The following is a 16,144-nucleotide window of genomic DNA, read 5'->3' as shown; positions in this document are numbered from 1 at the left end:
CCTTAAAAAAAGTGTGGTGTAAAATTTAGTTAATTTGTAAAGTTTAAAAAAAAAGGCAATTTATTCTTAAATATCTCTATATGCAGTGGTAAATATAAATAACCAACTATATGGTTAGAGAGCAAAATCCCTAACCCCCTCTGAGAATAACAGAAGAGATATACTGTATATACTATTAGAGGAGATATGCTGTATATACCATTAGAGGAGATATGCTGTATATACCATTAGAGGAGATATACGGTATATACTATTAGAGGAGATATGCTGTATATACTATTAGAGGAGATATACGGTATATACGGTATATACTATTAGAGGAGATATACGGTATATACTATTAGAGGAGATATACGGTATATACTATTAGAGGAGATATGCTGTATATACTATTAGAGGAGATATACGGTATATACTATTAGAGGAGATATACGGTATATACTATTAGAGGAGATATACGGTATATACTATTAGAGGAGATATGCTGTATATACTATTAGAGGAGAGATATACTCTATATACTATTAGAGGAGAGATATACTCTATATACTATTAGAGGAGAGATATACTCTATATACTATTAGAGGAGAGATATACTCTATATACTATTAGAGGAGAGATATACTCTATATACTATTAGAGGAGAGATATACTCTATATACTATTAGAGGAGAGATATACTCTATATACTATTAGAGGAGAGATATACTCTATATACTATTAGAGGAGAGATATACTCTATATACTATTAGAGGAGAGATATACACTATATACTATTAGAGGAGAGATATACTCTATATACTATTAGAGGAGAGATATACTCTATATACTATTAGAGGAGAGATATACTCTATATACTATTAGAGGAGAGATATACTCTATATACTATTAGAGGAGAGATATACTCTATATACTATTAGAGGAGAGATATACTCTATATACTATTAGAGGAGAGATATACTCTATATACTATTAGAGGAGATATACTGTATATAATATTAGAGGAGATATGCTGTATATACCATTAGAGGAGATATACGGTATATACGGTATATACTATTAGAGGAGATATGCTGTATATACTATTAGAGGAGATATACGGTATATACTATTAGAGGAGATATGCTGTATATACTATTAGAGGAGATATGCTGTATATACTATTAGAGGAGATATACTCTATATACTATTAGAGGAGAGATATACTCTATATACTATTAGAGGAGAGATATACTCTATATACTATTAGAGGAGAGATATACTCTATATACTATTAGAGGAGAGATATACTCTATATACTATTAGAGGAGAGATATACTCTATATACTATTAGAGGAGAGATATACTCTATATACTATTAGAGGAGAGATATACTCTATATACTATTAGAGGAGAGATATACTGTATATACCATTAGAGGAGATATACTGTATATACCATTAGAGGAGATATACTGTATATACCATTAGAGGAGATATACTGTATATACCATTAGAGGAGATATACTGTATATACCATTAGAGGAGATATGCTCTATATACCATTAGAGGAGATATGCTGTATAAACTATTAGAGGAGATATACTGTATATACCATTAGAGGAGATATACTGTATATACCATTAGAGGAGATATACTGTATATACCATTAGAGGAGAGATATACTGTATATACCATTAGAGGAGAGATATACTGTATATACCATTAGAGGAGAGATATACTGTATATACCATTAGAGGAGATATGCTCTATATACCATTAGAGGAGATATGCTGTATAAACTATTAGAGGAGATATACTGTATATACTATTAGAGGAGATATATATACTGTATATACTATTAGAGGAGAGATATATACTGTATATACCATTAGAGGAGATATGCTGTATATACTATTAGAGGAGATAAGCTGTATATACTATTAGAGGAGATATGCTGTATATACTATTAGAGGTTGAATATGGTAAATATCAGACTCATCTTTTTTTAAAGAAAAAAAAAAAAAAAGACTGTTTTGCAGATTTTCAAACAGAACTGTAATATATTATATGCTGGCCATACGAAAACAATGTCTTCCTTCAAAAAAAAAATTAATTTTAAGAATGTTCGTTCGATTTTCGAATTGTTAGTGGGGTCAAATCAATGTTCGATTTTAACCACAGTGACAGGAAAATTTAGAAATAATAGAAATCTGCTTGGTCAAAGGAATTTTCAGACAGTGTATGTGGTTTTCGTTCATAAATTATATTCATTTTAAAACAGAATGTTGTATGACAGAATGACTGGAACATCGCTTTAAGTCCGCACCTATGCGTGTTGTGATTGAGGCAACTTTTCCAACGCATTTTGCGTTTTTGAACAGGGAACACGCAATTCTGATGCGTTTTGTTTTTGCTAATAGGAAAGTATGACAGTTCTGATCACAGAGTGCAACTTTGAGGTGACCTTACACTCCCTGGCTCCTGAGTCACATTAAAGTACTGCAGGAACTTTTATTGTTCAAAGTCATATGTTAGGGTTAAAGTGGTTGTAAAGGTTCGGATGTTTTTAAATAACAAATATGTTATACACACCTGCAATTGTTTTGCGCAGGACAGCCCAGATCCTCCTCTTCTGGGGTGCCTCGCCGGCGCTCCTGGCTCCTCCTTCATCAGGTGCCCCCACAGAATGCTGCTTTCCCTGGGGGCACCCGTGCAGGCGCGCTCCCGAGTCCTGCTGCTGCGCCCATTGACACAGACAGCGGGACTTGGCCCCGCCCCCATGTCACTGGATTTGATTGACAGCAGCGGCAGCCAATGGCAGTCATCCCTCAAGCACACAATGCATTGATACATTATGCATTATTCACATCTGCGCCGGGGGGGATCGGAAAGGTAACCAAAGTTTAAGCGTTTTCATTTCTATGTTTAAGAAAAGATTAAACGTCATCATCCTGAAAGCCAAGCGCAGCAGGAAGAGATTACTCCATCTGTGGTCATCAATTGTGGAGCCAATGGTTCCCACACCTATCAATCTGTCCAATGAGGACAGAGACAGCGGCTGGAGCTACTGGGCTCGTGCACGGCACTGGAACGAAGGGGTTTAGGTAAGAAAAAAAGGGGGGGACACTGCAGCAAAGAAGATTTTTCACCTTAATGCATTAAGTTGAAAAACTTCGAGACTTTACAATCCCTTCAAGGGTTAGGGTTAGGGGTAATCATTATAACCCTGACAGTTACCTCTAACCCCTAACTATTACTGCTAACCCTAATGAATAAATCTAAGCCTAACCCCAACACGTGAAATCACACAAACAGAATCGCCGTATGAAAACTTCTTTTGGGCGACAGGCGTACCGCGATTCTGTTTGCGTGATCTTACTGCAATTCGTCAGTTGACAATCGCGGAAAAATCGCGCTGCAATTGGGGTGCCGTTAGAAGTGACGGGGATCGCAAGGGCGTCCCACGATTGGCCGTGATTCCAGATCACGCCGATTCCGCCCCCGATCCCGGCTGCCTAGATGTGAACGGAGCCTAAAAGTGGATGTAAACCCTCTCCTATACCCAATGAGGTGAACAGCCACAGATGATACACAGAGATGAAACAAATCTCCCTACATAAGTTTTACATGTTTATCTGCTGTCTTTAGCTTTCTACATTCTTTAGAAAGTGCAGATCATGTTAGAAATATTTCTTCCTGTTTCAGCAGTGGGCGGAGTCTGGGCATACACTGTGTGGGAGCTGATTGGGGGAAAGGCACACCACACCACACCCCCCAACCCCACATAGGCAGAACTTGCAGAGCTGTACTGTGAATAGACATGCTCTCTGCTTATCTGTCTGTAAGTTTCCTCCCCGACACAAATTTCCAGCTGCTTTTATCTCCTGTGTCGGAGAACTTGTCAGAAGTTATCACGCTGATAACAGAGCAGCAGAAAGACATGGGAGTTAGGGCTTTGGAGAGAGATAAGTAAACACTACAAATATATGTGCCTAGGTCAGATTTCATGAACAGGGTTTACATCCACATTAAGTCACATTAAAGTAGTGCAGGAACTTTTATGTGTCCAAAGTCACATAGGTTAGGTTTAAGGGTTTAGGGTTAGCAGTATTAGATATCGTTCTAACCCGAACAATAATCACAAACCCTAAACATTACTTCTAACAATTACCATTACCGCTAACTCTAATCATTACCTCTAACCCAAACCATTACCGCGAAACCTAACCCTTACCTCTAACCCAAACCATTACTTCTAACCCCAACCATTACTTCTAACCCTAACCATTACCACTAACCCAAACCATTACCACTAACCCAAACCATTACCACTAACCCAAACCATTACCTCTAACCCAAACCATTACCGCTAACCCTAACCATTACCGCTAACCCTAACCATTACCGCTAACCCTAACCATTACCGCTAACCCTAACCAATACTTCTAACCCCAACCATCATCTCTAACCCAAACCATTATCTCTAACCCAAACAATTACTGCTAACCATTACCGCTAACCCTAACCATTATCTCTAACCCTAACCATTACCGCTAAACCTAACCATTACCGCTAACCCCAACCATTACCGCTAACCCTAACCATTACCGCTAACCCTAACCATTACCGCTAACCCTAACCATTACCCCAAACCATTATTTCTAACCCTAACCATTACTTCTAACCCTAACCATTACCGCTAACCCTAACCATTACCGCTAACCCTAACCATTACCTCTAACCCAAACCATTACCTCTAACCCAAACCATTACCTCTAACCCAAACCATTACTTCTAACCCTAACCATTACCTCTAACCCCAACCATTACTTCTAACCCCAACCATTACCGCTAACCCTAACCATTACCGCTAACCCAAACCATTACCGCTAACCATAACCGCTAACCCTAACCATTACCGCTAACCCTAACCAATACTTCCAACCCAAACAATTACCGTTAACCATTACCGCTAACCCTAACCATTATCTCTAACCCAAACCATTACCGCTAAACCTAACCATTACCGCTAAACCTAACCATTACCGCTAACCCTAACCATTACCGCTAACCCTAATCATTACCCCAAACCATTACCTCTAACCCAAACCATTATTTCTAACCCTAACCATTACCGCTAACCCAAACATAATCATGTACCTGGCACGTCATTTGACTTCAAGCAGTTGTCCCGGGATGATATGCAACTGCAGGTATCACCCGGTACTGTTTTTTTTTTAAGAGCAAACAGTTCTCTTGTAATAACCAAAGCAGCTAACTAGCCATTCGATTGTTATTGCAGGCAGTGGAATGGGATGCCCCCCCCCCCCCCCCACCGCCTTCCGTGACCTGCTTGGGCTCTCCTGTCCCACCGGGCCAGCTGGCACATCCACCGGCTAGTCGGAGACCCGAAAAAAAACAGGATCGGCTTTGATCAGGTCTCCGCTATAGTAGTCAGGAAATGACTATATGACATCACTTCCTGTTTACCGGCATCTTAATGGCCCCGTTTAAAAAAAATCAAAAGTATTCAAAAACGCCGATCTTGGCGTTTTGAACGCTTTCAAGTGCAAAAGGAGGGATTTGGGTGTCTTATAGACCTGTCACATGCCTATTGCTGTCACAAGGATGTTTACATTCCTTGTGACAGCAATAACAGTGATCAAAAAAAATAAAAATTAAAAGCATATTAAAAATAAAATAAATTATAAAAAAAATAAATAAATGTAAAAGTGCCCTTGGCCCCCCAACCCTCTGCTAGCGCACAAAGACAAACTTCGGATCATGGGCAGTAATTCTAACATTAGACCTCCTCTGTACATCTAAAGTGGTAACCTGTAAAGGCTTTTAAAGTGTCGCCTATGGATAGTAAAATTTACGTCGTTTGTCGCCGTTGTGCAGACGTGTGTAATTTTAAAGCGTGACATGTTTGGTATCTATTTACTCGGTGTGACATCTTTTATATTTTACAAAAAAAATTGGGTTTATGTATTGTGGTTTTTTTTTTGCATTAAAATGTGTATTTTTTTCCCAAAAATTGCAATTGAAAAGCCGCTGCACAAATTTTGCGAAAAACGGCAAAAACCACCAATTTATTCTCTAGGACCTCTGCTTGACATTTTTTTTTTTTAATTACTATTATTAATTTATTTTATTTTTACACTGTTGCTGTAATTATTTATTTATTTTTTGATCACAAGAGATGTAAACATGGCATGTGACTGGTAATCTTTATGGAGGGATCTGGGGTCCATTTTCGGCAATGGAACTGTTCAAAATGGTGCGACACCGACTTTGCGGTGCCGCACTGCTGTGAAAAAGTAGTTCCTGCACAATTTTAGGTGCCGCTTGCATAGACATCTGAGCATGAAGTCACACAGAAGTCAGCCAAGTTGCACTGACATGCGGCTTTAAAATCACGTGATTTAAAGTGAAGTTGCACAATTTCAAAGCCACATTCCATGTGAACCAGGGCTTAAAAAAAAACAACAGACTTACTGACAGGATCACCAGATGAAAATAAAGGAAAGAAAGCCAAAAAAAAGAAAAAGAAAAACGAATGCAGCCATCACATCTAAAATTTGGTAAGCTGCAATATAATAAAATGTTTGCTTTTGGTTTAACGCCACTTTAATTTGGGGGTTACGTACCCCTTAACCACTTGCCGACCAGCCGCCGTCATTGTACTGCGGCAAGTCGGCTCGTTCCAGTGAATCGCGGTCATTGTACGTCGGCTCGGAAACTCTATTTTGTGGGCGCGCGCCCACTGGCCAGCGGGGGAGCCAATCAGCAGGTGGGGCAGGCAAGATGTCCGCCGGCCACCTGCGATCATTCCTCGCAGTGACAGAATGGAACGGGGATCTGCCTGTATAAATAAGGCAGATCTCCATTCTGACAGGGGAGATCACACAGATCCTGGCTTTCTGCTATGCAGGATGACCGATCTGTGTGTTTCCCCCAGGCAGCCCATCCCCCATACAGTTAGAAAACACCAGCAGGGAACACATTTAACCCTTTGATCGCCCCTGATGTTAACCCCTTCCCTGCCAGTGTCATTAATACAGTGACAATGCATATTTTTTAACACTGATCACTCTGTTATGCCGCGTACATACGATCGGACTTCTTGTCGGAAAAAGATATGACGGCTTTTCCGACGGGATTCCGCTCAAGTTTGCCTTGTATACACACGGTCACGCAAAAGTTCGCTGAATTTACGACCGTCAAGAACGCGGTGACGTACAGTCACAGTGCATATTTTTAGCACCGATTACTGTAATAATGTCACTGGTTCCCAAAAAAAGTGTCAAAAATGTCAGTTAGATGTCCGATCTGTCCGCCGCAATGTCGCAGTCCTGCTAAATATCGCAGATCACTGCCATTACTAGTAAAATAAATAAATAAATAAATAAAAAATGCCATAAATACTATTCACTATTTTGTAGACGCTATAACTTTTGCAATCAATATATGCTTATTGCAAATTTTTTTACTAAAAATAATGTAGAAGAAAATATAAAATCGGCCTAAACTGAGGAATAAATTATTTTTTTTAAATATTTTTTTGGGGATATTTATTATAGCAAAAAGTAAAAATTATTGCTTTTTTTTTTTCAAAATTGTCGCTCTTTTTTTGTTTATAGTGCAAAAAATAAAAACCGCAGAGATGATCAAATACCACCAAAAGAATTTGTGGGGAAAAAAAAGGACATCAATTTTGTTTGGGTACAACGTTGCAAGACCGCGCAATTGTCAGTTAGGCGCTTTGCAGGCGCTAAAGTGCTCAAAATAGCGCCTGCAAAGCGCCCTGAAAGAGTCGCTCAATGCACTCCAATGTGAAAGCCCCGAGGGCTTTCACACTGGAGCGGTGCGCTTGCAGGGCGGTCGAAAAAGTCCTGCTAGCAGCATCTTTGGAGCGCTGTAAGAGAGGTGTATTTACCACTCCTAAAGCGCCCCTTCCCATTGAAAACAATGGGGCACCGCTGCAAAGCGCCGCTGAAGCGGCACTTTGCGGGCGGTTTTAACCCTTTTTCGTCCGCTAGCGGGGGTTAAAACCGCCCCACTAGTGGCCAAATAGCGCCGCTAAAACGATGGTAAAGCCCGCACGCCTCAGTGTGAAAATACGCTAAAAGTGACGCAGTACTGTATAGCAAAAAATGGCCTGGTCATTAAAGGGGCAAATCCTTCTGGGGCTGAAGTGGTTAAAAATGATGTGCACCAAAATAATATACTGCAAAAATCTGCAACAAAAACTCATCACCAAAACGGTCGTCATGCGATTTACCCCAGATCCCTCAGCGATGTTTATATAGACATGGGCAGGCCGGGTGGAATCCCCCCGGGGGGAAAGGATCATCTGCTGGAGGTGTGCGCACACCCTGCCCTCCAACCACCGCATCTTCCTCCCCACCCCTATAATTACATGGTGAGAAAGTCAGGGACAGCCCATATACATGCCAATTAGTGGCACAGCGTGTCTAAAAAGTCTTTTCTGCAGATAATTTACACCTGTATGGGCACCTCGAGGAAAGCCGAGTTCTAACTGGTTACACGGGATTGTGCATTATATACTACACCTTGTAATTATAGTGTGTCAGGCGGCATGTGACACAATACTGGAAAACAAAAATTCTATACAGAGTATGAGAAACCCCCAAATTCACCATCACCGCCTTCCATTAACCACCAGCTGCTCAGACCGATTCTGACATTTCTCACATTCATATTAAAATCAGAAATTTTTTTGCTAGCAAAATGACCTCCCACCATTACATAGTTTATGAAAGCAGAGGCCCCAGAGAATACAATGGTGGCTGTTGCAATTTTCTATGTTGCACAGTATTTGCGCAGCTGTTTATCAAATGAAAATTTTCAGAAAAAAAAAAAAAAATACACTTGAATGCATTTTATGCACACAAACATAAAATAATACTGATTTGTAATTTTTTTTGTAAATAAAAAGAGATGATGTTGTGCCATGTAAATAGATACCGAACTTGTCAGAATGTAACATTTTGCACTCCTGTGAAATGGTGACAATCTACGGTACCTAAAAATCTCCTTTTACATGTTAGACCCCCTTTCACACTGGGGCACTTTGCAGGCTCTATAGCGCCCTGAAACAGCGACTCCTATCTCTCCAATGTGAAAGCCCCGAGAGCTTTCACACTGGAGCGGTGCGCTGGCAGGGCGTCAGAAAAAGTCCTGCCAGCAGCTTCTTTGGAGCGGTGAACTCGCCGCATCTAAAGCGCCCCTGCCCACTGAAAACAATGGGGCAGCACTGATATACCGCCGGCAAAGTGCCACTGCAGCGGCATTTTGCGAGCGGATTTAGCCCCTTTTCAGCTGCTAGCGGAGGTTAAAACTGCTCCGCTAGCAGCCGAATAGGACCGCTTAAATGATGGTAAAGCGGTACTAAAACTAGAGCCGCTTTACCGCTGACACCCGGGGGCGGCTCAGTGTGAAAGGGGTCTTAGAGTCAAATGTGAGCTCTGGAGCTAGAATTATTGCTATAAGCCCTCGTTCACATTGACTGCAACTTTAAAATTGTGCAACTTCATCTGAAATCACACGATTTCAAAGCCGCATGTCAGAGAGACACCAGGTGCCTCTTTGAAGACATCTGTGCGGCTTCATTCACAGATGTCTATTCACGTCGCACCCGAAATTGCCAAAAGTAATGCCTGTACTACTTTTTCAAATTGATGCGGCACCGCTAAGTCGGCTTCATACTGATTTGAACAGTGCGACTGCCGGCAATAGGATGCAACTTGTCATGCGATTTAACCTGTCAAATCACATGATAAGTTGCTAAAATGTGAACTGGGGCTGACTTTGGCGCAACTTTGGTGCAATCACTGTTTACATAAGAATGCGGGACCAATGTATGCGTTCCCATTTGTGAGTGAGCCTGGGAGGGCAGGAGGGATCTGTATTTTTTTTATTTTTTTTGTTTTTACACTTTCTTTTATTTTATTTAACTTTATTGCTGTTACAAGGGATGAACAACATCCTTTTTGATAACTGGGGCAGTGACAGGTACTCTTTGAAAGATCTGTGGTCTAGTAGACACCCGATTCCTTCTCTGCCCTTCAAAGCTGCTGACCAAATCTAACTTTATTGCTACCACAAGGGGTGAACAAGACACCTGGTGATAGCTGGGAAAAGTGACAGGTACTCTTTATTGAGAGATCTGCAGTCTATTAGACCCCAGATTCCTCCTCTGCCCTTCAAAGCTGATGATCAAATGTAACTTTAACTATTGCTATCACAAAGGGTGAACAAGACCCCATGTGATAGCTGGTGCAGTGACAGGTACTCTTTATTGAGAGAGGTTTGGTCTATAGGACCCCTGATTCCTTCTCTGCCCTCCAAAGTTGCTGATCAAATGAAACTTTATTGCTATCACAAGAGGTGAACAAGACCCCTTGTGATAGCTGGGGCAGTGACAGGTACTCTTTATTGAGAGATCTGCGGTCTAGTAGACACCCGATTCCTTCTCTGCCCTAATCTAACTTTATTGCTATCACAGGGAGGTGAACATGACCCCATGTGATAGCTGGGAAAAGTGACAGGTACTCTTTATTGAGAGATCTAGGGTCTATTAGACCCCTGATTCCTCCTCTGCCCTCCAAAGCTGCTGATCAAATTAAACTTTATTGCTATCACAGGGGGATGAACAAGACACCTTGTGATAGCTGGGGCAATGACAGGTACTCTTTATTGAGAGATCTGGAGTCTATTAGACCCCTAATCTCCCCTCTGCCCTCCAATGATCATAAACAAATGGAGACTGGTTTGATCAGATGCTTGCCAACCAGGTACATCCTAAGGGCTGGTATCCCAAGTCTTCATAGCACATACCAGGCCAGACCAACAACTGATCATTCACACACCATGACAAAAGGCCCCTCTTACATTGGGGGGGGGGGGGGGGGGGGGGGGGGTCCAGTCCCTGATCCCAGCTCTGTCATGTCTATGGCAGACATGTACACTGTGGCTGGAGGGGACTTCACTGTCCTGAGTAAGAACCTAGGGAAGCAAGATACATAATGTGTGCAAACGTCCCGAGGGCTGCACAGCAAGTTCCACAGGTAAAGCTCCAGGGGGTTGAATCTTGAAATACTCGTACTTCTATTATAAATGGAATTCCACAGGTTGTCAACATCTGTCATCAACAAACCACACAAACTATACAATCCAAGGGTGAAAATCACTAAAACTGAGCTGAAATGTACAATTCTATTCACCGTCTGAGTGCAACCCTCCGAATCTACCGACATGGTAGAGAAATACTCCGCATAGGATCCTACAAACTACCACCCACTTGTATGACCTGAATATTGTGTAAGGGAGACGCTCTCAAACTGTTTTTATGGAGAAATCCTCAAAATAACTTTCCGGTCTCAGGGAACCCCCCATAATAATTACTAGATCTACTAGTCACAGTACATTATTGTAAAAGGCAGTGAGAAGAATCCCCCTTATATGTGATTGGAGGGAAGAATCCCCCTTATATGTGATTGGAGGGAAGAATCCCCCTTATATGTGATTGGAGGGAAGAGTCCCCCTTATATGTGATTGGAGGGAAAAATCCCCCTTACAGATCGCTAGAAAGATGATTGGTGTCAGAGGTCACTCATCTGAGATCAGAGGTCACTCCGGAGGAGTCCTGGATGGACAATACCCGGGACTTCATATCACAGAATAGCAGGAGAATGAATTGTACACCAATCAGATGATAACCCAAAACACTGCAACCAATCAGAGAGACAAAGCAGGGGACTACAACCCCCCCGCCCCATATACATTATAGGAGACTACAACCCCCCCCATATACAACATAGGAGACTACAACCCCCCCCCATATACAACATAGGAGACTACAACCCCCCCCCCCCATATACAACATAGGAGACTACAACCCCCCCGCCCCATATACATTATAGGAGACTACAACCCCCCCCCATATACAACATAGGAGACTACAACCCCCCCCCCCATATACAACATAGGAGACTACAACCCCCCCCATATACAACATAGGAGACTACAACCCCCCCCCCCCTTCCATATACAACATAGGAGACTACAACCCCCCCCCCCTTCCATATACAACATAGGAGACTACAACCCCCCCCCTTCCATATACAACATAGGAGACTACAACCCCCCCCCCTTCCATATACAACATAGGAGACTACAACCCCCCCCTCCCATATGCAACATAGGAGACTACAACCCCCCCCTCCCATATACAACATAGGAGACTACAACCCCCCCCCCTCCCATATACAACATAGGAGACTACAACCCCGCCCTCCCATATACAACATAGGAGACTACAACCCCCCCCCCTCCCATATACAACATAGGAGACTACAACCCCCCCCTCCCATATACAACATAGGAGACTACAACCCCCCCCCCCTCCCATATACAACATAGGAGACTACAACCCCCCCCCTCCCATATACAACATAGGAGACTACAAACCCCCCCTATATAAAACATAGGAGACTACAACCCCCCCCCCCCCAATATAGAACACAGCGGACTAGTTTGGTACACACAGTGTCACAGTGTTTCTTATGTCACAAAACTTTGTTCTTATTTACACTAATGGAAACCAAACATTACATAACAGAAAATAGGGAGAAAAAACAAAAACAAACTTGTAACAAACTAATATCAACTTGTACTAAGAGAAGCAAAACCCTCCATAGAGATCAGAGGGGAGAGAGAGAAATAGTTACATAGAGATACAAAGGAAGGAAACACGACATCCCACCATAGTGAGGACAGATCAGTCACCGATGACACCCACCACCTTCATTCCACCCCCCCACCACCATCCCCCTTCATTCTACACCCCCCCCTTCATTCATCACCCTTCATTCTACACCCCCACCCCATCATTCATCACCCTTCATTCCACCCCCCCATCATTCATCACCCTTCATTCTACACCCCCACCCCATCATTCATCACCCTTCATTCTACACCCCCACCCCATCATTCATCACCCTTCATTCTACACCCCCCCATCATTCATCGCCCTTCATTCTACCCCCCCATCATTCATCGCCCTTCATTCTACCCCCCCCATCATTCATCGCCCTTCATTCTACCCCCCCCCATCATTCATCGCCCTTCATTCTACCCCCCCCCATCATTCATCGCCCTTCATTCTACCCCCCCCCATCATTCATCGCCCTTCATTCTACCCCCCCCATCATTCATCGCCCTTCATTCTACCCCCCCCATCATTCATCACCCTTCATTCTACACCCCCCCATCATTCATCACCCTTCATTCTACACCCCCCCATCATTCATCACCCTTCATTCTACACCCCCCATCATTCATCGCCCTTCATTCTACCCCCCCATCATTCATCGCCCTTCATTCTACACCCCCCCATCATTCATCACCCTTCATTCTACACCCCCCATCATTCATCACCCTTCATTCTACACCCCCCATCATTCATCACCCTTCATTCTACACCCCCCATCATTCATCACCCTTCATTCTACACCCCCCATCATTCATCACCCTTCATTCTACCCCCCCATTTTTCATCACCCTTCATTCTACACCCCCCATCATTCATCACCCTTCATTCTACACCCCCCATCATTCATCACCCTTCATTCTACACCCCCCATCATTCATCACCCTTCATTCTACACCCCCCATCATTCATCACCCTTCATTCTACACCCCCCCATCATTCATCACCCTTCATTCTACACCCCCCATTCTACACCCCCCATCATTCATCACCCTTCATTCTACACCCCCCATCATTCATCACCCTTCATTCTACACCCCCCCATCATTCATCACCCTTCATTCTACACCCCCCATCATTCATCACCCTTCATTCTACCCCCCATCATTCATCACCCTTCATTCTACACCCCCACCCCATCATTCATCACCCTTCATTCTACCCCCCCATTTTTCATCACCCTTCATTCATCACCCTTCATTCTACACCCCCCATCATTCATCACCCTTCATTCTATCCCCCCATTACTCATCATTCTCTCCCTCCATAATCCCCCCCCCCCCATCATTCATCGCTCTTCATTCTCCCCCATCTCCCGGTCCCCCCCGGTCGGTATTACCGGATAATTTTCACCACCAGACAGACGATGAGGAGGGTGCTGAAGCCGCAGACGAAGATGAAGACACTGCGGATGGTCGGCATGTATTCCCGGATGGAGGTGACTCGGGTCACCCCGGCGGTGTCGTTGCTCGGAGTCCCCGGGGTCTCGGCGGTGCTGTTCCCGGTGATGGCCGGTACCGATCCCTCTCCTCCTCCTCCGCCTTGTTCTCTCCGGTACACCGACCCGCCCAGAGCTCCGCACACCGCAACCCCCAGCAACACCGCCAGCCATGTCATCTTCATCCTCCCCGATCACAGTCCTCCGCTCCGTCCGCTCTCCGTGCAGGAAATGGGAACCCGGAAGAGTTCTGCACACCGTGTATGGAGGGGGCGGGGCTGTCACTCAGCGTATCCCAGGCAACCGGGGACCACCAACCACTGACACTCAGGGGCCCCGGGACTGGCCTGAGGGCCACACTTCATACACACATGATGAATGGAGGGGAGACAAAACTATTATAATAAATGAGGGTTATATTCCCTGTCAGGTGTTGTCTCTGTGTCCCAGTGGGGAGATTTCCCTTCACTTCCCTTTCCATAATCACAACAGGAAGTGAAAGGAAATCTCTCAAAGTGAGGGAATCCCGGGGTGTCACCAGAACTAATGTCCCCACCGGAGGATTTCCCCTCTATTGCTGTCATGGAAACAACAAAACGTGAAATTTTCATTTATGTTCAGTGATAACATAGATTACCAATTGTCCTCATTCTGAAATGTCTCCAGCGGTGTCCCCAGAAACAAACGTCCCCAGCGGTGTCCCCAGAAACAAACATCCCCAGCGTTGTCCCCAGAAACAAACGTCCCCAGTAGTGTCCCCAGAAACAAATGTCCCCAGCAGTGTCCCCAGAAACAAATGTCCCCAGCAGTGTCCCCAGAAACAAACATCCCCAGTAGTGTCCCCAGAAACAAACGTCCCCATTAGTGTCCCCAGAAACAAACGTCCCCAGCAGTGTCCCCAGAAACAAACGTCCCCAGCAGTGTCCCCAGAAACAAACATCCCCAGCAGTGTCCCCAGAAACAAACGTCCCCAGCAGTGTCCCCAGAAACAAATGTCCCCAGCAGTGTCCCCAGAAACAAATGTCCCCAGCAGTGTCCCCAGAAACAAATGTCCCCAGCAGTGTCCCCAGAAACAAATGTCCCCAGCAGTGTCCCCAGAAACAAATGTCCCCAACAGTGTCCCCAGAAACAAATGTCCCCAGCAGTGTCCCCAGAAACAAATGTCCCCAGTAGCATCCCCAGAAGCAAATGTCTCCAGCGGTGTCCCCAGAAACAAACGTCCCCAGCGGTGTCCCCAGAAACAAACATCCCCAGCGGTGTCCCCAGAAACAAACGTCCCCAGTAGTGTCCCCAGAAACAAATGTCCCCAGCAGTGTCCCCAGAAACAAACATCCCCAGCAGTGTCCCCAGAAACAAACATCCCCATGAGTGTCCCCAGAAACAAATGTCCCCAACAATGTCCCCAGAAACAAATGTCCCCAGCAGTGTCCCCAGAAGCAAATGTCTCCAGCGGTGTCCCCAGAAACAAGCGTCCCCAGCGGTGTCCCCAGAAACAAACGTCCCCAGTAGCGTCCCCAGAAGCAAATGTCTCCAGTGGTGTCCCCAGAAACAAGCGTCCCCAGCGGTGTCCCCAGAAACAAACATCCCCAGCGGTGTCCCCAGAAACAAATGTCCCCAGTAGTGTCCCCAGAAACAAATGTCCCCAGTAGTGTCCCCAGAAACAAATGTCCCCAGCAGTGTCCCCAGAAACAAACGTCCCCAGTAGTGTCCCCAGAAACAAATGTCCCCAGCAGTGTCCCCAGAAACAAACATCCCCAGCAGTGTCCCCAGAAACAAACATCCCCAGTAGTGTCCCCAGAAACAAATGTCCCCAGCAGTGTCCCCAGAAACAAACGTCCCCAGCAGTGTCCCCAGAAACAAATGTCCCCAGTAGTGTCCCCAGAAACAAATGTCCCCAGCAGTGTCCCCAGAAACAAACGTCCCCAGCAA

At 44.2% G+C, this 16,144-nt stretch overlaps 1 protein-coding gene across 1 annotated transcript in view; it reads right to left on the bottom strand.

Annotated features, from left to right (window-relative positions):
- The window catches only part of FAM174B (family with sequence similarity 174 member B), a 90,844-nt gene extending 76,372 nt beyond the window's left edge, over window positions 1-14,472 (bottom strand). Inside the window, exon 1 of the mRNA XM_073618409.1 lies at window positions 14,117-14,472. Coding sequence (XP_073474510.1) covers window positions 14,117-14,400 — 284 coding nt within the window. The 5' untranslated portion in view covers window positions 14,401-14,472. The remainder of the gene's footprint in view (window positions 1-14,116) is intronic.
- Window positions 14,473-16,144: the final 1,672 nt, after the last annotated feature.

This window comes from Aquarana catesbeiana, linkage group LG03 (assembly GCF_042186555.1).
Source record: "Aquarana catesbeiana isolate 2022-GZ linkage group LG03, ASM4218655v1, whole genome shotgun sequence".
Classification (NCBI taxonomy): domain Eukaryota; kingdom Metazoa; phylum Chordata; class Amphibia; order Anura; family Ranidae; genus Aquarana; species Aquarana catesbeiana.
This window is presented reverse-complemented; position numbering and strand designations above follow the sequence as displayed.